The sequence below is a fragment of the Zootoca vivipara genome, chromosome 6 (assembly GCF_965207765.1).
Source record: "Zootoca vivipara chromosome 6, rZooViv2.hap1.1, whole genome shotgun sequence".
NCBI lineage: Eukaryota > Metazoa > Chordata > Lepidosauria > Squamata > Lacertidae > Zootoca > Zootoca vivipara.
In genome coordinates this window covers 69,367,447-69,392,593 of record NC_142589.1, presented here as the reverse complement: position 1 = coordinate 69,392,593, position 25,147 = coordinate 69,367,447, and the positions used below count along the sequence as shown (strand labels likewise).

Below are 25,147 nucleotides of genomic sequence, written 5' to 3'. Positions count from 1 at the left end.
GGCACCCATTGGATGGCAGAGATCTTGAGCTTAATCTTGAGTCATGGGGACCCCTCCTGGGTTCAGAATGTACCACTGAGGGAAAGGGCACCCTGGATTGAGTTGGATGATCAGCTTGCCTTGAAATATCCTCCCCCCAGACTCCTGTCTACCCACCTGCCATTCCAGCTTTTCCCCAAGTCCTTCCTCCACTCCAAGGCCAAGGTAAGAGAGGAACAATGGACACATCAAGCTTGTCTTTGGCTCCTGTCTCTCTGCCACACAGATGTGTGGGATTCAGGAACACTGTACACAGCCTGTTTACAGGAGGATGCCATATTGTGTACTAGATAATGGGGAGGAATATCGGAAATCTCCTTAGCAGTTTCCTGATTGTGGGAGAACTTGAATTGGTCATGGTCCACATGCATGCTCAGCCCAGGTCCTCACTGGAGGCTTCCTCTGTTCTCATGTCAGGCTTTATTTATCGTGCCTTCAGTTTGCTGCCAGACTCTGCCTAATGTTAGTGTTGGGCTGCCGGGGCTCTCCCTCAATATAACTCTTCCTCTGTTACAGGTAGTCTATACTCTGCGTAACCCCAGAGAGACGATGGTTTCAAGCTACCACTTCTTCAAAGGCTTTAAAGAATTGAAGGACCCTGGAACTGTGGAAGAGTTTATGGAGAGATACCTGAGTGGGGAAAGTATGGAAGGAGGCAGATCAGCCACTCTTGTTTGCTGTGACCCAGCACCAGTGATGTCCACCACCAGAAAGTATTTATTTTTAGCTAACTCTACAGTCATATCAGTGGGACGCGGGTGGCGCTGTGGGTTAAACCTCAGAGCCTAGGGCTTGCTGCTCAGAAGGTTGGCAGTTCAAATCCCTGTGATGGGGTGAGCTCCCGTTGCTCGGTCCCAGCTCCTGTTAACCTAGCAGTTCGAAAGCACAAAGTGCAAGTAGATAAATAGGTACCGCTCCAGTGGGAAGGTAAACAGTGTTTCCGTGCGCTGCTCTGGTTTGCCAGAAGTGCCTTAGTCATGCTGGTCACATGACCCTGAAGCTGTACGCCAGCTCCCTCGGCCAATAAAGCGAGATGAGCGCCACAACGCCAGAGTCGTCCGCGACTGGACCTAATGGTCAGGGGTCCCTTTTCCTTTACCTTTTACAGTCGTATCAGAGAACTATAATTCCCAGTTGGACACATAGAGAAGGGCAGAAATGTGGGGAAGCCCTACATTTGTCATTTGCTTTTAAAGAAAATCAATAAATGTCCTTTCAGATGGGGGAGATTGGCACTAAAATGAGAATAGGGTGAAACTTAAGGAAAGCACTTAACAGCTGGGTGAGATTGGCAGCAACAAGAGAATAGATCAAAATTGATGATAGCAGACATTCTCACTGGTTGCAGAAATAGAAAGAAAAGAAAGCCCATTAAAACATAAGATTGTTGACTCATTCAAAGCTTTACTTTCCCCATATGTGGACAATGTCAGTACATAGATCAGTCAGTAGGTGGCATTGGACATAAGGTAGTGTCGAAGTCTCCTGTTACTGATTTTGTTTTTAAGGGACAATGCAGATATTTTCCAAGTTCCTGACTGGTGTTTCCTCTACATCTACAATAGCATTCTCTGCTTCCCCACCATAACTCCTTACACTTCACCATTGCTTCCTCTTTGCTCTTCCAGTTGATTATGGTTCCTGGTTTGAACATGTGAAGGGGTGGGTGGAGATGAAGGAGAACTACAGCAGGTAAAGGTCCAATTTTAACTGTGTTGACCTGCTGCCGGGATAGGGCCCCAATTCTGACATTATTCACACATGATGCTCCCCCCCCCCTTTTAAAGAATTCTGGTAATATTGGTTAGAAGAGGATTCTGAGCTGGGCAAAATTCATAGCTACCCCTACATATACTGCATATCATGTGCAGAGTAAATTTCCTTTCTTCTGGATTGGAGCAGATGTGCCAATAATCTGCTTCTCTGCCTCAAATGCAATGCCTCTTGCTGACTCAGATGCCTCCTGGATCCTGTGCTGGCTGAGGGGCAGGTGGAGACAGAGTGGCCTCTGCATTGTGATAGCAGCAAATTCCACATCCTCAGGGCATCCATCTTGCCCAATGCACATTGCATACTGGTATCCATGCCCTCTGTGTGCCTCTTGATCAAGGGCAAGCTCTCTACATCACATGAGGATTCACAGCCATTTGCTTTTGCTTTCTGCAGGACCTTCGAGGCAGCGTGCAGAAGATCTGTCATTTTCTTGGCAAGGAGCTGAACAGCCAACAAATTGAGTCTGTGGTGGAAAACGCCTCCTTCCAGAAGATGAAGGACAACAAGATGTCCACCTCTTCCACAATACCAGAGAACATTTTTGACCATACAAAAGCAAGACTCATGAGGAAAGGTAAAAACATTCGAGTGCCAAGGAATAAGGCCATAATGCTGCATGCCAGGGGTGAAGAACCTCTTCTATTTCTGTGGATGTTTGGTTCTTCACAGAAAAAGTCTATCAGCAACCAATCAATAGAGTGTGGAGTCAGAACTGACTGTTAACAAAGTATGAAGGTCTAGAAAATGGGCCACTGTGCAACATCCCACCTAAGTATATCTATTTCATGGATGTCCAGATCAAAATAAGAAATGATTCTGAAACAGGTAGTCTGGAGAACAAGGGTGTGTCTGCACAATTTGGAGACCTCGATAATTCTGGGGACTCCCTGAAAATAGGTTGCAGATTCTCCAGGCAATCAAGACACAGTAGTTGCCTAAGGGTTGTTTATGCTAGATTTGACAGGTTCTGTGACTATCACATCTATTTGGAAAGCAAGCAGAAATTCGGCAGACAGAGCAACAGAAACACAGTTCATGGAGCTCTGTGAGGTGTAATAAAAAAGCATGTCTGGATGAGACACCCAGCTGGTCCAAGTACCCAACATGCCTGCATTAGTGCTGTTGGAAACCCAAACCAGGAGGGTGGGAATGGTTGGGGAGGGGCTCAGGGGAAACAGTCAGGGGGCATGTTCTGTCTCCCCTAACATCAGCTACCTGAGGGGTTGCCTGCCTCACAGCTGAGCACGAGGAAGAAACATCCCAATTTAAGTCTAAGTAATTTCAGGTCAACATCTTTGTGGTTGCTATTTGCTTTTGTGTTGTTCCAGGGATCTCTGGGGACTGGAAGAACCTCCTGACAGTGGCGCAGAGCGAACGCTTTGACCGTGTTTACTGGGAGAACATGCGTGGTGTGAATATGACCTTCCCATGGGACTGAAGAATCTCAGATTGTTGCTCCTGGTGTTCTCCATAATCTTTTTTTGGGGGGCCATATAATATTTTATTAATTTTTAACATACAGTAGACATATTTAACTCATTACTTTCCACATTTTATCCTTTTGGCTTTTACAGCCTTGACTTCCATCAACCCCTTCTAATGATTTTCTAACATTTATTTCTAACATCTATACTTCACTTATCAATCATTGATTTATATTATTACAAAAACTTATCACTAAAATGTAAATTACAATGCTTTTTCTCTTTTATAACTTACAAAGCTTCTTGCAATCCCACCAACGTAGTACTAGTACATTGAGTGCCACTGTCTTTCAAATAGTCTGTAAATTTAGTCCAATCTGTGATGAACTTCTGGTCCCGCTGTTCTCGGATTCTTCCGGTCATCTTATCCAATTCCGAATACTCCATCAATTTCACTGTGCATTCTTCTTTGGTCTGTAATTCTTCTTGTTTCCATTTCTGTGCAATTAATAATCTTGCTGCAGTTACTGCATATTGGAAAAGTTTTATATCTTGCTGTTTTATTCCAGTACCTGTAATTCCTAGTATGAAAGCCTCTTGTTTTTAGCAAATGTATATTTCAACATTTTCTTAAGTTCATTATATATCATATCCCAAAAGCCTTTCACTTTCTTACACTCCCACCACATGTGATAAAAAGTACCTTCCTTTTCCTTACATTTCCAACATTTAATATCTACTTTATACATTTTTGCTAGTTTAACCGGTGTAATGTACCATCTATACATCATTTTAAAAACATTTACTTTTAACGCAGTACATGCTGTGAATTTCATTCCTTCTTTCCATAATTTCTCCGAATCTTCTGACATGCATTTAATACATTTTTGATATCACTTTAAAATTACTATTCAACATTTCAACCTCAAATTTAGATTTAACACCTCCAAATCCATTTTTTTCCATATCCTCTTTAAACATTTCATTTATTTGGTAATAATGCAACCAATCATTTACCATTTCTTTTACTTCCTCATATGGTTTTAATTTCTATTTCAAACCATCATTTTATAGCAACATTTCATATGTTGCCCATTTATTTTCCATATTTACTTTTTTCACACTCAAAATCTCTACTGGTGACAACCACCAAGGCGTTTTCATTTCCAATAGATTTTTATATCTATCCCACACTTCATAGAGAGATTTTTGGAATATATGGTTTCCAAAACATTTGTGTACCTTTATCTTATTACACCATAAATATGTGTGCCAATCAAATCTGTTGTCATGCTCCCCCTGCTCCTCTCCTCCCTGAACTGTCTGCTATCGGCAGTCCTCCACCTGTTTGCAGCTGTGAGAGAGAAGGGAGAGCAATGCTTCTGCCGAGAGACCTGCTTCATTTCACTTCTCTTCCCAAACAGATTCCATGTAATCTGGTCAACAGTTTCAGATGTTTCAAGCTTTACGTATGGGTTTTCTTCCCCCTTCCCTTTTGGATTGTCTTTCAAGATTTTAAGGCTGTGTGGGGACTGTTTGCTTTGCTCTTGCTTTGCTGTTGGTTTACCGCTGTTACGTAAAACTCTTCTGGAAATGTTTTCAGTTGTGAGTAGAGGACCCACCACCCACTTGAAGATAAGAAAGACACGAGGACACAAAGTATTAAGGGCTAAAAAAGGCCACAACTTATATTGGTTACAGCATGTGAGAGGTATTGGCTTAGGCATTAGATCAAACAAACTATACATGACTCCACATGAGTGATTCAAGGGTTAACAACCAGAAGGTGGAGCTTGTTGATGCAAATACAACTGAAGCTTCCCCTGATGTCACCGGGGGTCGTGCCATGGCCCCAGCCACCTGCAGGGCATTGGACAGGATCCACGACTGCCAGATCCCTTTAATGGAATACCCAATAAGTGGAGGGGTAGGCGATGGCTTGAAACTGCTCTCTAATATACTACACATATTCCAATTCCTAACTGCCAATATCTGAAAAGTTGTGAAGAATTCCTACAAGGTAGGCGAAAAACCAAGAGGTGGAACCAATTTGCCAAATGGATAAAAATTCCTTCCAGGCCGCTTGGGCAACCAAGGCGACCAACCAAGGTCCATAGCAATGTCAAAGCATAGAAATTACCTAAAGGGATGGTGGGCAGGTGATCTGACAAAATTCGAAGCACAATGAGGGCTCAGCACTGCCGTGGTTGTATAAGTGCGGCTAAATCCCGCCCCCTGAGCCAGCCCGATTGGCTGGGTGCAGGGGGCATGGTGCGGCAGCCGGGACAGCTGGTGCAGGGGGCCAAAACACCACCCTGCTGACGTGGGAACCAGCTCCCGCTCACAACTCCTCCCCTCTGGGAGGAGGAGAGGCTCTACTGAACAAGCGGAATGCTGTAAATCAATAATGAGTATCAAGGTTTCCATATACAGGCAAAAGTTCACGGCACCTGGCCTCCTATTGGCAGAAGCAGGGAAGAGGAAAGAATATTTTGCACTTCAGGTAAACAGTGTAAGAGTAGCCACCAAAGCAGTTATGGAAGTGTGTGTACGGAGGGGTGTGTGTCTTATTTTAGGCAGGTGTGGCTGTGATGTAGAACTCCCTTCTTGTGTAAACTGATTTTCCTCAAGTTGATGCATAGTGTCAGTGATCTAGAGGAGGTGAATGGGGCCTATTCTGCATGGAAGTGAAGGAGATTGGAGTTTATTGTGTGATGATTTTGTGTCCAAGATCTTACTGAGATTTGAAAGCCTGATATGATGTGCACTCCAAACCAAGTTCATTGGATTTTTTTCCCACCATGCCTGGTGGAACCACCTAGACACCTATTAATGGCCCAGCAATTCCTCCTGAACTCTTCCTATTCTCTGCGTTTAATACCTGTTTCGCCCAATATTGGGCTTCTTCAGTGGTTTCTTCTTTAGTGAAAGTACAGTTTCTTATTTAGGCTTAGGCCACAGTGTTTTCTTGTCAATTTTGCAAATTCAACATCTTGTATTCTCTATATTCTTAGTTAGAGAAGAATGTGGTGGCCTAAGCTTAACAAGAAAACACTTGTTAAGCTTAGGCCCTGTGGGAAAGGGCACCCTGGATTGAGTATGATGGTCATTTTCCGATTGCCTAGAAAAATCCATCCCCCAGGATCCTGACTACTCACCTGCCATTCCAGCTTTTCCCCAAGTCCTTCCTCCACTCCAAGGCCAAGGTAAGAGAGGAACAATGGACACATCAAGCCTGCCTTTGGTTCCTGTCTTTCTGCCACACAGATGTGGGCGATTCTGGAAGACAAACACTTGACACAGCTCATTTATAGGACTATACCATATTTTGTACTACAGAACAGGGAGGAAGATTGGGGATCTCCTTAGAGATTTCCCGATTCTCGGAGAACTTGAACTGGTCATGGTCCACATGCATGGTCAGTCCAGACCCTCACTGGAGGGTTCCTCTCTTCTCATGTCAGTCTTTATTTATCGTGCCTTCAATTTGCTGCCACACAGGTAGTCTATACTCTGCGTAACCCCAGAGATATGATGGTTTCACTCTACCACTTCATCAAAGGCTTTAAAGAATCAAAGGACCCTGGAACTGTGGAAGAGTTCATGGAGAGATACCTGAGTGGGGAAGGTATGGAAGGAGGCTAATCAGCCACTCTTGTTTGCTGTGACCCAGCACCAGTGATGTCCACCACCAGAAAGTTTTTATTTTTAGCTAATTCTACAGTCCTATCAGAGAACTATAATTCCCAGTTGCATGCATGGAGAAGGAGAGAAATGCGGGGAAGTCCTACATTTGTCATTTTCTTACTAAGAAAATCAAGAAATGTCCTTTCAGATGGGCAAGATGGGCACTAAAATGAGAATTGGTTGAAGCTTAAGGAAAGCCCTTAACATCAGGGTGAGATTGGCACCAACAAGAGAATAGATCAAAATCGATGATAGCAGACCTTCTCACTGGTGGCAGAAACAAAAAGAAACCTTAATGGAGAAAGCCCATAAGAGCGTAAGATTGTTGACTCCTTCAAACCTTTACTTCTCCCATACGTGGATAATGGCATTTCACATGTTTATTTTCCATATTTACTTTTTTCACACTCAAAATCTGTACTGGTGACAACCACCAAGGCGATTTCCTTTCCAATAGGTTTTTATACCTATCCCACACTTCATAGAGAGATTTTTGGAATATATGGTTTCCAAAACCTTTGTGTACCTTTATCTTATTACACCATAAATATGCATGCCAACCAAATCTGTTATCATGTCCATTTAAATCTAACAAATCTGTCTTCTCCAAAGTCATCCATTCCTTCAACCAACAAAGACAAGCTGCTTCATAATATAGTTTCAGATCTGCCTGGGAGAATCCACCTCTTTCCTTACAATCTGTTAAAAGTTTAAAACTTATTCTTGGTTTCTTCCGCTGCCAGATATATCTTGAAATTGTCTTTTGTCATTCTTTAAACACACTTGTCCCCTTGATTATTGGAATTGACTGAAATAAGAACAGATGTTCTCCACATTCTTATGTATCATATGGTTTGGCTATTTTCTGCTAAATAAACAGATAACTGATCAGGAATGGTACTGTTGTTCTTTATCCCCCCCCTCCCAAATCACAGTGTCTGTAGAACTCGGAGGTCTCATTGCAGCAGCTACAGGAGAAATACTGAGACCGAGACGCCCCTTGAACATCGCCTTCATAGACCTGACAAAGGCCTTCAACCTCGTCAGCCAAAACAGACTCTTCACACTGCTCAAGATAGGATGCCCACCGAAGCTTCACAAGATGATTGTGTTCTTCCATGATAACATTCCTGGCACCTTCCAATATGATGGCACATCCACAGATGCCTTCTCTATTTGTGTTCTTTTCTTAAATGCATGAACTGCTCTTATAAAAGTTCCGCTCTGAATGTTAAAGAGTAGGGTAAAATTTACTCTTAATGGCCTCCACTGACCAGGAGCAACAGATAAGTTTTCAGCAGGTGTTTAAAAAGTGGCACAGATGACTCCCGCTGAATCTCTGTTGTCAGGGTGTTCCACAGGGCAAGGTCAATGACACTGAAAGCTCAGTTTCTTGTTGTCAAACGAGACACAAATGAGGAGCAACAGATAAGTTTTCAGCAGGTTGTTGTCAAATGAGACACACCAACTTGGTGGAAAACTGAAGATGCTCCTGCAGATGATCTCAGTGATTGTGCTGGATTATAAGGGTTCAGGTGATCCTTGATCTACCTTGGACCAGGTTGTTCAGGGGTTTGTAAATCAACACAAGAACCTTGAACCTGGCTCAGTAGCAGATGAGCAGCCAGTGCAGCTGTTTTAACAATGGTATCACATTTATCCTGCAGTGTGAGAAGGAGGTAAGCTTCTTTGGTGTATGAACTGACAGAAACAAGGGCTTCATGCATGTCATCCACTCCATAGTCTGGTACTTGATTTTTGCTCCACTGGCAGGGACCCATTTCTCGAACCCCTAAGTTTCTGCAGCGAAAGCGCTGGGGAAGCAGATCTGAGCAGAGTTGAATCTTCGCACAACAGCTGGTGAGCAGCGGATTTGGTCTGGGGGGGCTGCTAGATGCTCCTTTGGAAGTGCCTCTCCCAGCAAGATGGAACCTCCTCCCCATCTCTGAATTGGGGAGGTGGCAGAGGGAAGAACACACCTTCCCCCCTGACTGAATGTTTAAGTCTTGCTCTGTGAGCCAGGAAAAGAAAGAAGCTCCAGACTAATCTGTAGTGAGCATGCCCTGCCCTGTGTCTTTCAGAACCAGGGCCGGCTCGTCGTAGACCCCCGGTGGTGCAGTGCACCATGGCGCGGGGCCAATTGCGCCCTGCGAGGGCGGGGCGGGCGGCGGAGCGATCTCCGCCCCTCAGTACCAGGGCGCGCGATCTGCTCAAGACGGCCCTGTTCAGAACCACACCACACCTAGGTTCACAAACACACATACACAACACAACTATGTTGTGCATGCATAAAGGATATTCGTTCGTTTATAAAGCCCCAAATAAGAGCTGTTTCTCATCCACAATTTGTCTCTATGTATTCAAAAGGCTCAACGAGTCCAAAAGGGAGCTTGCTGCAGTTCCACAACAAGGATTTCCGGAATAATCATCCTGCTTCGCCCATCTGGGCTTCGTCAGTGGTACAAGTTTCTACATAATATAAATGAATACAATATGGCATTTTAATATCGTTTAAACAAATAATACACACAATAAGAACAATTACACACAGTGCACATACCATATAATGTACATCGAAATCATGGCTCTCATGACTAGTAGTTGCTTGCATCAAGTAACAAAGTGTAGTATCAGATTATATAGAAAGGTACATCCTTAATGTTAGTACAGGTGATGGCAATCTACAGATCCAGAGTTGTCTTCTTAAAGTGTCCCATACAGCATAACTGATATAAAACAAACTACATCCATGCACCAGTATTAAACATATATGATAACTCATAAGAAACAACTGTAATCAGTTTTGGTATTCAAGCCTGAGGGATGTAAGGAATCAAGTAGGAAAATGAGTCTAGTCTCTTTCTGCATGAGGACCTTTTTAGCCTGTTCTGTAGGCCCCAAATGACAAAAAATGTTATGTCCTCATTAGGGTTGCCAGACTCAATAGTGGACAGGACTTCTGTGCCTTTAATTGCCCTGCTCTCTTTTGAGTCTGGAAACCTTAAAGAGAAACCAGCAGACCCTTTGTTTAATTTCCAACTTTCATCTATGTAGCCCAAGGACACAGCTTCGTTTAAAATTACCTGTAATTTATTCTTCACTGCCGTAGTAGGGTCATGAGGTATAGATGTGTAAAAGTTTGAATTGCCTAACTGTTTCTCTGCTTCCTTGATGTACTCACACTTATTCATTAGTACGATAGCTCCCCCTGTGTCTGCTGGTTTGATAACTATGTTTTTGTCGGGAGTAAATTCATTCAGGATTAGTGAATCTTGCTTACTTAAATTATACCCGGTGCAACTGGACTTCTCCGCGACCCTTCCCCTCTGCAGGGAGGTGGGACCGATTCGGATGGTCCGCCCCCACCACCTAATGGATCCAAATGGTTTCCAGAGAGTGGTAGGGGATGCTTTATCCCATGTTGATGGCCTCTCAGCCGATTCCCTGGTGGCCCGCTGGAATGGGGAGTTAACCAGGGCTCTTTGGCTCGCCAGAGTGGTGCATGCTCTTCGCTATGAGAAGCCAAGTTACAGGGAACCAGGCAGAGGGCTTTCTCGGTAGTTTCTTCTTTTCTCTAATATTGAAGTCACGATGTACTAAATGCTGAAAGGTTCTGACGAGGTGATTATGAGAAACCAGAATGAAGGTAGATTTGCGTTTAAACGGTTCCAGTGTCCAAGGGGTATTGCCAAAATAATCCCTCAATTTAATCTGACGAATGAGTTTAAATAAATCAATCCTGGTTTGGAAAGCTGAATACTTGGGTATAGGGACAAAGCCTAGCCCTAAATTTAATACTCGAGACTCCTCTGGTTTTAATATCCTGTCAGTTAAATTAACCACTAAGGTGGTGTCATAATATTCTGGGACTACTTCCTCTGGTAAGGGCGTCTGGTGTGCCGTTGGGAAAAAGACTGGTAAGTCTGATCAGATCTAAGCCTAAGTTCCCTGTCTTCATCCGATCCATTAATACTGGAAAGGCTAGAGTGCTCATAATCAGTAGGAGTGGTAGAAAGTGGCAACATTTCGGATCTGTTAGATTGTCTGTGAACTAGTCCTGAAGAGTTCAGCCATCCATACACTTTGCCTGTGGAATAATCATTCCGATCTCTGTTCAGCTTCTTTTTCTTAAAACTACCTAGTTCATTGGAGAATTTTTAAATATCCTGATCCAACTTTAAAGTAAGTTTATCAAAATCCTCCTTGTTGTATTTAATTTTTGCTTTGCCGTTCTTTATATGTTGATTTCATATGAAAATACCTTTGAAACTGTATAATATATACTGAAGAATATCATTAATGCATAGCCGGTTACGTTGTGTTGTGTGTGTGTCTGTGTCTTTCAGAGGCATGCCTGGTCTGGAATAGAAACTCCTCTATCTGGTTGGGAGTGGTTTCATCCAAAGGTCATTGGAAACTTCATCTTATCAATGTATGAAGTACATGCTATGCTGAGTTGCTGATCTGCTGACAGAAAAATATACCCGCTGAAGTTTCCCTCATCCCTCCTGCTTCCTGATATTACTGCAGACTCTTTCCAAGGTTTCCTCACACAGTAAGTATGTTTCCCAGACCCACAGGATGCTCTAGTAGCTGTTGGATAATAAAGACTGCTCCTGTTTTCTTCCTGTATTCAAGGTTTGCTTACATTCTTTCAGATCATCTCAACCTCCTTTTTCTCCCCTTGACGAATTCTTCCCCAGTTGCCTTCTCCCTTTTCCAGATTCCCTCTTTTCTTTTCCTGGTCGGAACATGCATGGGTTTTAAATTAACCACTATATTCCATGAGTGTAGCAGAGGAAGAAAGACAGGACAACAGGTCTACCCACTGGCTCTTCTGAGAGACCTGCTCCCCCTGCTCCTCTCCTCCCTGAACTGTCTGCTATTGGCGCTCCTCCACCTGTTTGCAGCTGTGAGAGAGAAGGGAGAGCAATGCTTCTGCCGAGAGACCTGCTTCATTTCACTTCTCTTCCCAAACAGATTCCATGCAATCTGGTCAACAGTTTCAGATGTTTCAAGCTTTACATATGGGTTTTCTTCCCCCTTCCCTTTGGGATTGTCTTTCAAGATTTTAAGGCTGTGAGTGGGGACTGTTTGCTTTGCTCTTGGTTTACCGATGTTACATAAAGCTCTTTTGGAAATGTTTTCAGTTGTGAGTCGAGGATCCGCCACCCGCTTGAAGATAAGGAAGACACAAGGACACAAAGTATTAAGGTTAATGGGCTAAAAAAGGCCACAACTTTTATTGATTACAGCATGTGAGAAGTATTGGCTTAGGCATTGGAACAAACCAACTATACATGACTCCACATGAGTCATTCAAGGGTTAACAACCAGAAGGTGGAGCTTCTTGATGGAGATACAACTGAAGCTTCCCCTGATGTCACCGGGGATTGTGCCATGGCCCTAGCCACCAGCAGGGTGTCGGACAGGATCCATGACCGCCGGATCCCTTTAACGGAATACCCAATAAGTGGAGGGGTAGGCGATGGCCTGAACCTGCCCTCCAATACACCACACATATTCCAATGCCTAACTGCCAATAACTGAAAAGTATTGCAAAGATCATGAACATGCGAGATCATGAGGAGGGCAGAGAAGAGACAACAGATATGCAGAGAAAGTTGGAGACTGCTTGGGCAACATCTGGGAGACGAGGAGCCTTAGAAAGTGTGGAAGAAAGGGACATTCAGACCCAACAACAGCTCTATAGGAGAAAGAGTGACCTGGAAGTATTGCTGAGTTTTATGCCTTTTCCTTGAATAAAGCATTAATTTCACTGACAATGGACTTTGTGCTGACCAGTATCTGACCCAGCCCTGATAGATATGACATGTACTCAGAACTGAGTTTCTTGGGTTTTTCCCCACCACAATTGGTGGCACCACTTGAGCATCTACTAATGGCCTATCACAGGCATCCCCAAACTTAGGCCATCCAGATGTTTTGGACTACAATTCCCATCTTCCCCAACCACTGGTCCTGTTAGCTAGGGATCATGGGAGTTGTAGGCCAAAACATCTGGAGGGCCGCAGTTTGGGGATGCCTGGCCTATCACCACCTCCTGAACTCTTCCCTTCCCCCTGCTCCCCAGCTATCCCCAGAGTTTGTTTCTAGAACAGTAGCTACCTGAATGTCCCTAAGTATGTGGCATAATCCCCCCCCTCTTTCATATCTCTGGTTTTTCAGTATCACCAATGCCTTATTTCAAATACAAGGGGATCCTATTTACTACAGAGTTTTGCCTAGAGGAAACACTCAGCTATGTGGAAAACGACTTCCAACTGTTGGATGATGATATAGTGAACGTCACTTACCCCAAGTCAGGTCAGTATTGCAATTAGGTAAATAGACTTTGGATTTAGTGGACATAGTGTCCACTAGGATCACTAGGAAATGAATTGAAAACAAAACTGTTGCTATCATAATGCTGTTATACATATCTGTTTGGAGTACAGGGTGCAATTCTGGTCACCACAGCTTCCTTGTAGGGCTAGAATTTGTGGAAATCCAATGAAACTGAATGCTGGAAGATTTAGGACAGAGAAAAAGAATGTACTTCACACAGTGTATAGTCAAACTGTGAAATTCATTCCCCTATGAGTCAGTAATGCTACCAAATACCATTTGCTGGAAACTATAGGAGGGGAGAATGCTCTTGTGCTCATGTTCTGCTCTCCAGTCTCCCACAGGCTTCTGGGAGAAACAGGATGCCAGACTCAATGGGTCATTGGCATCATCCAGAAGGCTATTCTTCTGTTCTAATTTGCGCCACACTCAGTAAAATAATATAGTCAATTTCACCATGGTATACCATTCCGGAATTTGGGGAATCTTGCCCCATAGGAGGGTGCTGAATAGCTAGCAGAGGATAAAGATCCATTCTAATTCTTATGTTCCTCTAATTGCTTTTCCGAGTGCCAGGTATTAATGCACAATGATTGACTAGTAGATTTCCTCCTAGGTACCCACTGGATGGCAGAGGTCTTGAGCTTAATCTTGAGCCATGGGGACCCCTCATGGGTTCAGAATGTACCACTGTGGGAAAGGGCACCCTGGATTGAGATAGCTGATCAATTGCAAATGGCCTTGGAAAATCCTCCCCCCAGACTCCTGTCTACCCACCTGCCATTCCAGCTTTTCCCCAAGTCCTTCCTCCACTCCAAGGCCAAGGTAAGAGAGGAACAATGAACACATCAAGCCTGCCTTTGGTTCCTGTCTTTCTGCCACACACATGTGGGCGATTCTGGAAGACAAACACTTGACACAGCTCATTTATAGGACGATACCATATTTTGTACTAGAGAATGGGGAGGAAGATTGGGAATCGCCTTAGCAGTTTCCTAATTGTCTTTCTTTTTTTATAGACATACACAACGTTTAAAGTATAAATGATATAACACTGAAAAAAAATGAAAAAAGAAGAAAAACTGATTACCAAGGACAATAACGTAAACAAAACAATATTAATAGTATATCCAAATGATAATTATAACAAAACTATCATAAAAAATCCTAATCATCAGACAAAAGAAAAAACTCATAATGAAGACAAATAAAAATAAACAAATCAAATCTTCATTCAAATGGTCATTCATACTTAACCCACTTTTCTTCCCAGGTTCTGATCTTATCCACCTTACCCATTAGTTCTGTTAAAATAAAAACTTGATTTCCCTCCCCCTTGCCCCCCCACCCCTGTTGACTTCCAGTCATTCCTATATGTTGATTATGGTTCTTTCTTCTGATGCATACTTAATTCAATTTTTTCCTTTTCTCTAATTTCCTTGCCCTTCATCCTACCCTACTTTTCATATATAATTCAAGGGATTCCCAGTTTTTACCCGCTTTCTCCCTACCCAATCCTTTTGAAATCCCATTTTGGATAGCCAAATTCTTATATCCCACTAATTTCATCTGCCAATCTTTTATATTCAGAATTTCATCACTTTTCCAATTTTGTGCGATTAGAACTCTGGCGGCTATAGTACTGTACATTATCATACACCTGTTTTTTGCCTTGATTTCCTCATTTAACATGCTCAGGAGAAAAATCTCTGGTTCTTTCTTAAATGATGTTTTTACTATCTTTTTTAACTCCTTGTATACCTCATTCCAAAAGTTTCTTATTTTTTTACTCCACCACCAAATGTGTATAAATGTTCCAATTTCTTCCTTGCACCTCCAGCAGGTATTGTTATTTCCCTTGTAAATCTTTGCCAATTGCACCAGGGTTAGGTACCACCTAAATTGCATTTTATAGATGTTTTCCTTCAAATCATAACTTGTAATCATTTTAATATCCCTTAGCCATAATTTTTCCCAACTTTCATACATAATTGGTTTACCCATATCCTTCGCCCATTTAACCATAACATCTTTTGTCAATTCATCTTTGGTTTCCCACTCCAAAATCAAATCGTACAATTTTTTAATAAATTTATTTCCCCCTTCCAATATTATTTTCCCGAATTTGGACATTTCTTTTTCGAACCCAATTATCTCATCTTTTTTGAATCTTTCATTAATTAGAAAATACTGTAACCACACATTACAATATTTTCTAATTTCATTATAGTCCTTTAATTTTAAAATTCCGTCCACCTCCTCTAGTAGTTCATTATATATCGGCCAATTGCTCTCCATGTTTGTTTTTTAAACTGATATTACTTCTTTAGATGATATCCACTGGAGTCTTCGGCTCCAATATCCCCCTATATTTTATCCATATTCTGTAAATTGATTTCCTGATGATGTTATTCCAAAAAATATTATGCATTTTCAACTTTTCTCTTAGCAAGCACCAGTGCCAACCAAACCCCAACCCAGCACCTTCCAAGTCCAAAATTTCATTGTCTTTTAATTCAATCCACTCTTTTAGCCAAAATAGGGCAGCCGCATCATGATATAATTTAAAATCCGGTAAACTTAGTCCACCTCTTTCCTTTTTATCAATTAATACTTTATATCTAATCCTCGGCTTTTTCCCATCCCAAATAAATTTACTGATATCTTTTTTCCAGTTATCAAAACACTTAGACCCTCCCAGAGTTGGTAAATTTTGAAATAAGAACATCATCTTTGGTAATACACTCATTTTTATAATGGAGATCCTACCTAACAGCAAAATTTTTAATTTGGTCCACGTTTCCATTTTTTTCTTAATCTCTTTCCATGTTTTTTCATAATTTTCTTGAGTTAGATTTATATTGTTGGCTGTCATGTAGATTCCTAAATATTTTATTTTTTTCCTAATTTCAATACCGGTTATCTCTTGTAATTTTTCCTTTTCCACTTCTTCAATGTTTTTTGTTATAATTTATTTTAAACCCAGCTAATTTTCCAAATTTGTTAATCTTTTCCAATGTTTTAGGGATGCTTTTAAAGGGGTTTTCTGTAGTGATGATTATGTCGTCCGCAAACGCTCTAACTTTATATATCTTCGTTCCTAATTTAATCCCTTCTATTTCTTTTTCTTCTCTGATCTTCTTCAGGACGATTTCCAGCACTATGATAAAAAGCAAGGGGGACAAAGGACACCCTTGTCTTGTACCTTTGTGAATATTGATCTCTCCAGATGTTATTCCATTTATTACAATTCTTGCCCTTTGATCTTCATATATTGCCCCTATTGCCCTTCTCAACCTTTCTCCAAATCCTAATTCCTCTAATACTTTCTTAAGGAAGGCCCACGACACATTGTTGAAGGCCTTTTCAGCATCGATTGTTAGTATTGCCGCTTGTTTTCCTCTGTCACTCTCTAGATACTCGATAATATTGACAATGTTTCTTATGTTGTCCTTGATTTGTCTACCTTTAATAAATCCAGCCTGATTTTCATGTATAATTTCTTTTAATACTAAATTTAACCTGTTAGCCAAAACTCCTGCATATATTTTATAATCATTATTTAGAAGGGATATGGGCCTGTAATTTGCTGGGGATTCCAAATCGCTATTCTGCTTGGGTAATAGGGTTATAATTGCATCTCTCCAGGAGTCCGGTGTACTGCCTTTCTCTAAAGTCTCATTAATTAACTTTTTCAATGGTACCATTAATATATCCTCTTTTTTTTGGTAATATTCTATTGGTAGGCCATCGGGCCCTGGAGACTTCCCAATTTTCATTTTTTGTATCACTTCTCTAATTTCCAATTCACTTATACTTTCATTCATTTTCCCCATTTTTTCTTTCATGATTTTTGATAGTTTTGCATTGCTTATATATTCCCCTATTTCCCTTTCATTTTCATTTTCTTCTCTATACAAATCTGCGTAGAAAATTTCGAATGCTTTCCTTATTTCCTTGGGTTTTTCAATCGTCTTCCCTCTTATTTTTAATCTATTGATTATCCTTTCACTTTTCCTTTTTTAAAATTGCCACGCAAGTAACTTGCCTGGTTTATTGGCCCACTCAAAATATTTGTACTTCCAGAATTGCACTTGTTTTTCCATTTCTTGCTCTATTAGGTTTTCATACTCTTATCTTAATTTTTTTATCTCTTGTTCAATTTCTTTTTTCTTAAATTTGTACAATAATTTCTCCTTCCTTTTTATCTCTTCCATTAACTCTATTTTCTTATTTTCTTTTGATTTCCTATCAATTTTGTTTTGCTGGACAAAGTAACCCCTCACCACCGCTTTTCCTGCATCCCGTATTGTTTTCAACTCTACCTCCCCATTACAGTTAAATTCAAAGTATTCCTTCATTAACTCACGCGCTTCCTGTAGGACCTTTTCATTGTTTAATAAGAAGACATTCATCCTCCACCTCCTACTCCTTTCCTGTTCTGTTTCCTCTAAACAGAGTGTTACTGGGCTGTGGTCGGTCAAGGTCTTGGGGAGTATTTCTACTCTCCCAATTTTTGTTGTTATTTCCTTAGAGATCCAAATCCCGTCGATTCTGCTTGCTGTCTGGTGCAGATAAGAGTATTAAGTGAATTCTTTTTTGATTGGATATTTATATCGCCATGCGTCCACCAAATCTAGGTTTTCCACCATATTATTGAAACTTTTGGGGAGTTTGATTTCTTTCTTTTTCCCTCTATTTACTGATTTGTCTAATTCTGGGTTATAGACTCCATTAAAATCTCCCATAATTAATATTCCCCCCCCATATGTTCAATTAGTTTTCCTTCCAATACTTGAAAGAAATTACCTTTGCTCCCATTGGGTGCATATATTCCCACAATTAGCCATTTTTACTCTTTCGACTTTTATCTCTACCATTATTATTCTCCCATCTTGGTCTTTCCAAATTAGTTTTGGTTCCCATTTTCCTTTAATATAAATTACCACTCCTCTTTTCTTTTTTTCTGCAACCGCCACAAATTCCTTTCCTAATTTCTCATTTTCCATTTTTTTTCATGTTTTTTATTAATATGCGTCTCTTGGAGACAAATTATATCCCAATTTGATTTTTTTAGCACATGTCCCAATTTATTTCTCTTTTTTATTATTGAAGCCATTCACATTCCATGAAATTGTATTTAACTTCATTTTATTAAACTTTCAATTTTCAATTTATTATCACTTTATTTAGCAGAAGGAAGAAAATAAAAATAAACTCTCTCTTTTATAAAAATCACTCACTTTCCCACTCTTTCTTTTTCTTTTCACTCACTAATAACACAACAGAAGAAGCATTTGTTTCAGGAGAGCTCCCTATACCCATTGTATTTAGAGGTGTGATACATTATTTCCCTTATACCCCATTGTGACTCCCTTTATCAAGTTTATTTATTGTCTTAAGTCTCTTGTATCTGCCCCTCTTCTTCCTCTACCATGTTTTCTTCTTCTTCTTTGGCACTATCTTCATTCTCTTCCTCCAGACTGCTGTCTGGTTGTTCTTCCACTGGTCTCACCTTTTCGCCACCTAACTCCTGCCAGTGCTTTCTCCAGAAGACGTCCACTTCTCCTACTGACTCAAACTTTCTCCGCCTTCCTTTATAGAAAAAAGATAGTCCCTCAGGATATTCCCATCAAAATATAATTTTCTTCCTTTTTAGTGGTTTAGTTAAAAATTGATATTTATGTCTCTTTTGAATCAATCTTGGCGAGATTTCCTTCAGGATCACTATCTCAACTCCATTCATTTCCAACTTCTTTCCCCCTTTTTTTCTGTAGGATTTTTTTCCACTAGCCATCCAGCAGTGAAGGTGACTAGGCAGTCTCCCGACCAGTTATTCGCCTTCGCCTTCTTTGAGTTCACTCTGAAGACTTTCTCCACTCTTTCTTCAACTCCTTCCTTTTCTATCTCCAGCCAATTTGCTATTTCCTCCACAATTAATTTCTCAATGTCTTCACCATCTTTCTCCGGGATATTTCGGAACCTCAATGTCTTCTCTCTTAATTTGAGCTGCATCATCGCAAGTGCATCTAGAGCAGCCTCTGTGTTCCTCTAGTTCCTTTCTCATCTTTTCCATTTCCTTTCTATCTTCTTTCTTTTCTTTATTTGCTTTTTTGATGTTGTTTTCTAGTGCCAAGATTCTATTTTTCATCTCTTGTATTTCTATTTTGGTTGCTTGACTTCTTTCTTCCACTTCTTTCAACTCATTTTTTTTCAATCCTTTCTTTTTCGCCTTGATCCATTTTTTCCTCCATTTTATCTACTTTTTCTTCCAAAGATTTTACTCTGTCACTCATTTCCTTTTTAATCTCTGTCAAGTCCTTTTTGACGTCTCCTGTGTCACTTAATATAAACTTAATATAAGTTCCTTCAAGTCCAATTCTGCCTCCATTGTGGAGCTCCTTCTCTGTTGTTGGCTTCCTGCTCCTGCTAGTTTTGGTGGCATTTTAAATTATTTTTCACTGCAATTACTCTCTTTGTTCACCAGATGTTGTCTGCAGCTCAGTTCACTTAAAGAAGTCTGTCTTTTTCAACTCTTCCTCTGGCGTCGCTGTTTTAAGTCACAATCAGTCTTGAACTCTCTTTTAAATCACCTCTCTTTGTCTTCAACCTCCCCCTACTTCCGACTTCTTCTCTTAGCTTTTTTGCTGAGTCATCTTTACTGTAAGGCAGGCACCCCCAAACTGCGGCCCTCCAGATGTTTTGGCCTACAACTCCCATGATCCCTAGCTAACAGGACCAGTGGTCAGGGATGATGGGGATTGTAGTCCAAAACATCTGGAGGGCCGAAGTTTGGGGATGCCTGCTGTAAGGCATCCACCATTTTAAAATACAAATCTTCTAATTTATCAATCTCTCTCTCAACTCCTTCTCAGTCGCTGCTTTCTCTTTAGCCTTCCAATCACTCACCTCTCACGCAGTTATCTCTCTCTCTACCCTTTCTTCTCAGGCAAGGTTTAATTGTATGCATTAATTTGATCTCAACATATGGAAGACTTCACTAAAAAAACTACATAAACTTTAAAATCTTTGTCTTAATTCAACTTTATTCCGGCAGCGTTCCTTAGATATTTATGCTGTTTTCTCCTCACGTTCTTTTGGCTCCCTCACTCCCCCTCCTTAGTGCTTTCAGTTTGCGTTTTTCACTCTCCTCCTCACAGCTCTTTGTTAGTCCCACACTCTGGTTCAAGGTAAGAATAAGAAAAGGAAATTTTACCGTCCCTGGTTGCGTCACTCTTGCAGGCTTTTTATTAAGGAAGCTGGTCTCAGCGCCTCCGTGTCCAGGTCTCCCCCTCTCCTCAGCTTTCCAGCGAGGGATGCCAGGAGCTCCTTTTAGACACAACCGGCTACTTCAGTTGAGGATCGCCTCCCCAACCTTTTTTGAGGCGCGGAATGCCGCCGTCACCCCCCTTTTCCTTAATAAATTATCACCAAGGCTGCAGAGCTCTCGGCAAGAGCGTGTTACGCGTTCCACGGCAAAACCGGAAGTCCTCCAGTTTCCTGATTGTCAGAGAACTTGAACTGGTCATGGTCCACATGCATGGTCAGTCCAGTCCCTTACTGGAGGCTTCCTCTGTTCTCATGTCAGGCTTTATTTATCGTGCCTTCAATTTGCTGCCACACTCTGCCTAATGTTAGGGTTGTGCTGCCTGGCCTCTCCCTAAATGTGGCCCTGCCTCTGTTACAGGTAGTCTATACTCTGCGTAACCCTAGAGATGTGATGGTTTCAAGCTACCACTTTTTCAAAGGCTTTAAAGAATTGAAGGACCCTGGAACTGTGGAAGAGTTTATGGAGAGTTTCCTGAGTGGGGAAGGTATGGAAGGAGGCAAATCAGCCACTCTTGTTTGCTGTGACCCAGCACCAGTAATGTCCACCACCAGAAAGTTTTTATTTTTAGCTAACCCTACAGTCCTATCAGAGAACTATAATTCCCAGCTGGATACATGGAAAAGGGGAGAAATGTGGAGAAGTCCTACGTTTGTCATTTTCTTACTAAGAAAATCAATAAATGTCCTTTCAGATGGGCAAGATGGGCACTAAAATGAGAATAGGTTGAAACTTAAGAAAAGCCCTTAACACCAGGGTGAGATTGGCACCAACAAGAGAATTGATCAAAATCGATGATAGCAGACATTCTCACTGGTGGCAGAAACAAAAAGAAACCTTAATGGAGAAAGCCCATTAAAGCGTAAGACTGTTGACTCATTCAAAGCTTTACTAATCCCGTACGTGGATAATGTCAGTACATAGATCAGTCAGCAGGTGGCATTGGACACAGGGTAGCGTTGAAGTCTCCTGGGTTTTTTTTTAAGGGATAATGATGTTATTTTCCAAGTTCTGACTGGTGTTTCCTCTACGTCTGCAATAGCATTCACTACTCCTCCGCCCCCCCTTAATTCCTTACATTTCACCATTGCTTCCTCTTTGCTCTTTCAGTGGTTTATGGTTCCTGGTTTGACCATGTGAAAGGCTGGGTGGAGATGAAGGAGAGAGCCAACATCTTCTTCATCACCTATGAAGAACTACAGCAGGTAAAGGTCCAATTTTAACTGTGTTGACCTGCTGCCCCAATTCTGACATGAATAAAACTTTATTACGGTCACAGACCAGCTTAAGAGGAACATATAAATAAAATAGCAGTTAGGATTTAGATAGGTGATTGTTAAGGCATATAAGAACAAAGAAACAAGCATAGGTTTAAACATGTAAATAGAGTATGAGATTAAACATAAATGATTGATGAGTAAGAACTGATAATTAAAACAGATAAGGATTAAAAGGCACACAATTAAAACAACTATAGGGGGTGGAGCGTAGGAAAATAACGGTCTTGAAATATGGGCCTTCAGTTTAGGACTGGTTTATAGCACAAACCATCCTTCGGCGAATATCCATCATGGCAGCGCAAAATCTGGCAACTGAATATGTAACATTTGGGTTTTCATCCTCGAGTAGTAGGGAGATATTAAGTTGTTCTGTGCGTCCTGGGAATTTATGCAGGATAGGCAGGATAAACCTGGCTTGTATATCTACATAGTACTGGCAATGGAAAAAGGCATGTTCCGTCGTTTCCTGCTGCCCAGAACCACATGGGCATTTCCTCTCCTCGTATGGTGTCTTCCTATAACGGCCTTCCTGAATGGCTGAGAGGAGGGCCTGACAACAGGCCAGAGTGAAGGCCTTCGGTGTTTTGAGATTTCAAGGCTGGTTATATATGGCATTTGGGAGGTGAGGTATCTTCTGGTTTTGCTGATTAGAAATTTTGGGGACCTGGCTAGGTCTGCTTGGCGTTCTGTGTCTTTCACACACTGTTTAATGTTTATTTTTTTTAGCTTGTTCATGCCCCATATCAAGTAAAATCTGTGTGTTGAAGCCTAGATTAGTTATTGCGTGTGTAGACCTTTTAACCATCCCCAAATAAACAAGACTCATTTTTTATTGGTTTGGTTTTTAGCAGAATTTAGGCCACAACTTTATTGATTACAATCAAGTGAGTGGTTGCATAGGCTCTGGTTTGACTAGCTCCCTGCACCCTTGGCAGGCAGCGCTGACCCAGTGCACAGCATAAGTCAGCCTTGGGTGAACACCTGGCATAGTGGAAGTTGGGGTCAAGCCCGTCCACCAGCCAGATGCCCCCCTGGACTGTGGCTCTGGGCACAACCCCACCCAGGGTTGACCAACCAAGAGTCCCAGGATTCCTTTAACAGACTACCCATCGCATATGGATGGCCAGACCGCTCTGCCACCCCATCACCAGAACCAGAGCCTATCCGCAACCTTACAAGTTGTGACGATTTGCTACATGCCAGGCGAAACCCAAATGTCACCAGCCAATCAGCCAAGTGGGGAAAATTCCTGCCGTGCCCCTGTCCCAACGACAGACGACACACGACACATGATGGCATAGCAAGGTCATGCCTGCAAGCCCGAAATATAGGGAGAGGTGGGTGGGTGTTCCGATGCACTGGCACCAAAGAGGAAGCTCAGGAACATGTGCATGGGTTTAAATAGCGGTCCCTCGATACAATTTCGCTGGCGTCCCATTGGTCTAATTGCTACCAGCATCGAGGGACCTCCAATAGGGTGTTGTAGCCATCCAACATTCCCACCCACAACACAGGGTCTGGTTGCCAGGTCCCACCGCAACACGTGCCCTCTTGTTAGGGAGGACCCAATTTATACTTTTCACTGCTCGTTTCCATGTCAATTGGAAATTGCCCTTAATTGTTAGGAGAGCAAGGCTGCTGGGGGAGAAAGATACAATTCTGACATGAAGCTGCCCCCTTTTTTTGTTGGAAAGATTCTGGTAATATTGGATGGAAGGGGATTCTGAGCATGTGCAAAATTCGTTGCTACCTCTACATACACTGAATATCATGTGCAGAGTACATTTCCTTTCTTTGGCATTAGAGCAGATGTGCTAATAACCTGTTTTTCTGCTTCAAAGGCAATGTCTCTTGCTGACTCAGATGTCTCCTGGGTGCTGTGCTGGCTGAGGGGCAGCTGGAGACACAGTGGCTTCTGCACTGTGATAGCAGCAAATTCCACATCCTCAGGGCATCCATCTTACCTTGCATTGCACATTGCATACTGGTACTCATGCCCTATGTGTGCCTCCTGATCAAGGGCAAGCTCTCTACATCACATGAGGATTCACAGCCATTTGCTTTTGCTTTCTGCAGGACCTTCGAGGCAGCGTGCAGAAGATCTGTCATTTTCTTGGCAAAGAGCTGAACAGCCAACAAATAGAGTCTGTGGTGGAAAACGCCTCCTTCCAGAAGATGAAGGACAATAAGATGTCCAACTTTTCTTTAATACCAGAGAGCGTTTTTGACCACACAAAAGCAAAGTTCATGAGGAAAGGTAAAAACATTAGTTGCCGCAGAGCGCCAAGGAATAAGGCCACAATGCTGCTTGCCGGGGGTGGCGAACCTTTTTCTTTTTCTGTGGATGTCTGTTGCCTCACAGAAAAAGCCAATCCACAACTAGGCCAGTAAGGGGGACAGTTTGCCCGATTTCATACGGTTCTTTCTGTGCAACATCTCACCTATGTCTAGCTTTGTTGCGTGGATGCCCCAATCAAAACAAAAAATTGTTCTGAGAACAAGGGTGTGCCTGTAAGATTTTGAGGCCTGGATAATTCTGTGGACTTATCTGAAAATAGGTTGCAGATTCTCCAGGCCATCATGACACAGTAGTTGCCTCAGAGTTGTTTATGCTAGATTTGGCAGATTCTGTGCCTTGGAAGGCAAGCAGAAATTCAGCAGGCAGAGCAACAAACACACAGTTCATGGAGCTCTGTGAGGTGTAATAAGAAAGCATGTCTGGATGAGACACCCAGCTGATCCAGGTACCCAACATGCCTACATTAGTGCTGTTGGACAGCCAAATCAGGAGGGTGGGAATGGTTGGGGAGGGGCTCAGGGGAAACTCTAAGGGGGCATGTATTTTCTCCCCTAACATCAGCTCCCAATTTAAGTTGAAGTAATTTCAGGTGTACTTCTTTGTGGTTACCATTTGCTTTTGTGTTGTTCTAGGGATCTCTGGGGACTGGAAGAACCTCCTGACAGTGGCACAGAGCGAACGCTTTGACGATGCCTATCAGGAGAGCATGCGTGGTGTGAATATGACCTTCCCTTGGGAACGAATCACAGGACGTAGTTCCTGCTGTTCTCCACCTTCACATTCTTATGTTTGATATGGTTTGGGTACCTTCTGCTAAATAAACAGATACTTGATCTAGAATAGTGCTGTTGTTCTGAATTAATATTTTTTACATGTGTGTTTCATATCTGCCAACTGCCCTGCTTTGAGCAGGAGATCCCAGCTTAACAGAAGGTGCCCCAGCTCCTCCTCTGCTTCAGGAAGGCCAAGG

The 25,147-nt window shown here is 42.0% G+C and overlaps 2 protein-coding genes across 9 annotated transcripts; both read left to right on the top strand.

The window, feature by feature from the left end:
- The first annotated feature begins 1 nt into the window (after nucleotide 1).
- Nucleotides 2-7,818, top strand: LOC118086721 (sulfotransferase 2B1-like). Its single transcript, XM_088671184.1, has 5 exons — nucleotides 2-204; nucleotides 556-682; nucleotides 1,668-1,727; nucleotides 2,183-2,386; nucleotides 3,141-7,818. The coding sequence occupies exons 1-5, from the start codon at nucleotides 13-15 to the stop codon at nucleotides 3,248-3,250; spliced, it is 693 nt and encodes a 230-aa protein (XP_088527310.1). The 5' UTR covers nucleotides 2-12; the 3' UTR covers nucleotides 3,251-7,818.
- LOC118086722 (sulfotransferase 2B1-like) lies at nucleotides 5,610-25,015 on the top strand. 8 transcript variants are annotated; one of them, XM_088671182.1, is made up of 10 exons: nucleotides 6,741-6,864; nucleotides 7,859-11,478; nucleotides 12,074-12,137; nucleotides 13,113-13,250; nucleotides 13,888-14,096; nucleotides 14,291-14,374; nucleotides 20,959-21,085; nucleotides 21,709-21,803; nucleotides 23,955-24,135; nucleotides 24,810-25,015. In XM_088671182.1, the coding sequence occupies exons 6-10, from the start codon at nucleotides 14,336-14,338 to the stop codon at nucleotides 24,968-24,970; spliced, it is 603 nt and encodes a 200-aa protein (XP_088527308.1). In that variant the 5' UTR covers nucleotides 6,741-6,864; nucleotides 7,859-11,478; nucleotides 12,074-12,137; nucleotides 13,113-13,250; nucleotides 13,888-14,096; nucleotides 14,291-14,335; the 3' UTR covers nucleotides 24,971-25,015. The 8 variants fall into 8 exon arrangements, with proteins under 8 accessions (XP_088527305.1, XP_088527308.1, XP_088527307.1 ...); XM_088671179.1 differs by lacking the exons at nucleotides 6,741-6,864; nucleotides 14,291-14,374 and adding an exon at nucleotides 5,610-5,739; XM_088671181.1 differs by lacking the exon at nucleotides 13,888-14,096.
- The last annotated feature ends 132 nt before the right edge of the window (nucleotides 25,016-25,147 follow it).

Coding starts and splice junctions, on each gene's coding strand:
- LOC118086721 (XM_088671184.1), top strand. CDS start 13: ATGGCAGAGATCTTGAGCTTAATCTTGAGTCATGGGGACCCCTCCTGG. Junction 205..555: donor TCCTCCACTCCAAGGCCAAG/GTAAGAGAGGAA, acceptor CCTCTGTTACAG/GTAGTCTATACTCTGCGTAA. Junction 2,387..3,140: donor AGCAAGACTCATGAGGAAAG/GTAAAAACATTC, acceptor GTGTTGTTCCAG/GGATCTCTGGGGACTGGAAG.
- LOC118086722 (XM_088671179.1), top strand. CDS start 13,121: ATGCCTTATTTCAAATACAAGGGGATCCTATTTACTACAGAGTTTTGC. Junction 14,097..20,958: donor TCCTCCACTCCAAGGCCAAG/GTAAGAGAGGAA, acceptor CCTCTGTTACAG/GTAGTCTATACTCTGCGTAA. Junction 21,804..23,954: donor CCTATGAAGAACTACAGCAG/GTAAAGGTCCAA, acceptor TGCTTTCTGCAG/GACCTTCGAGGCAGCGTGCA.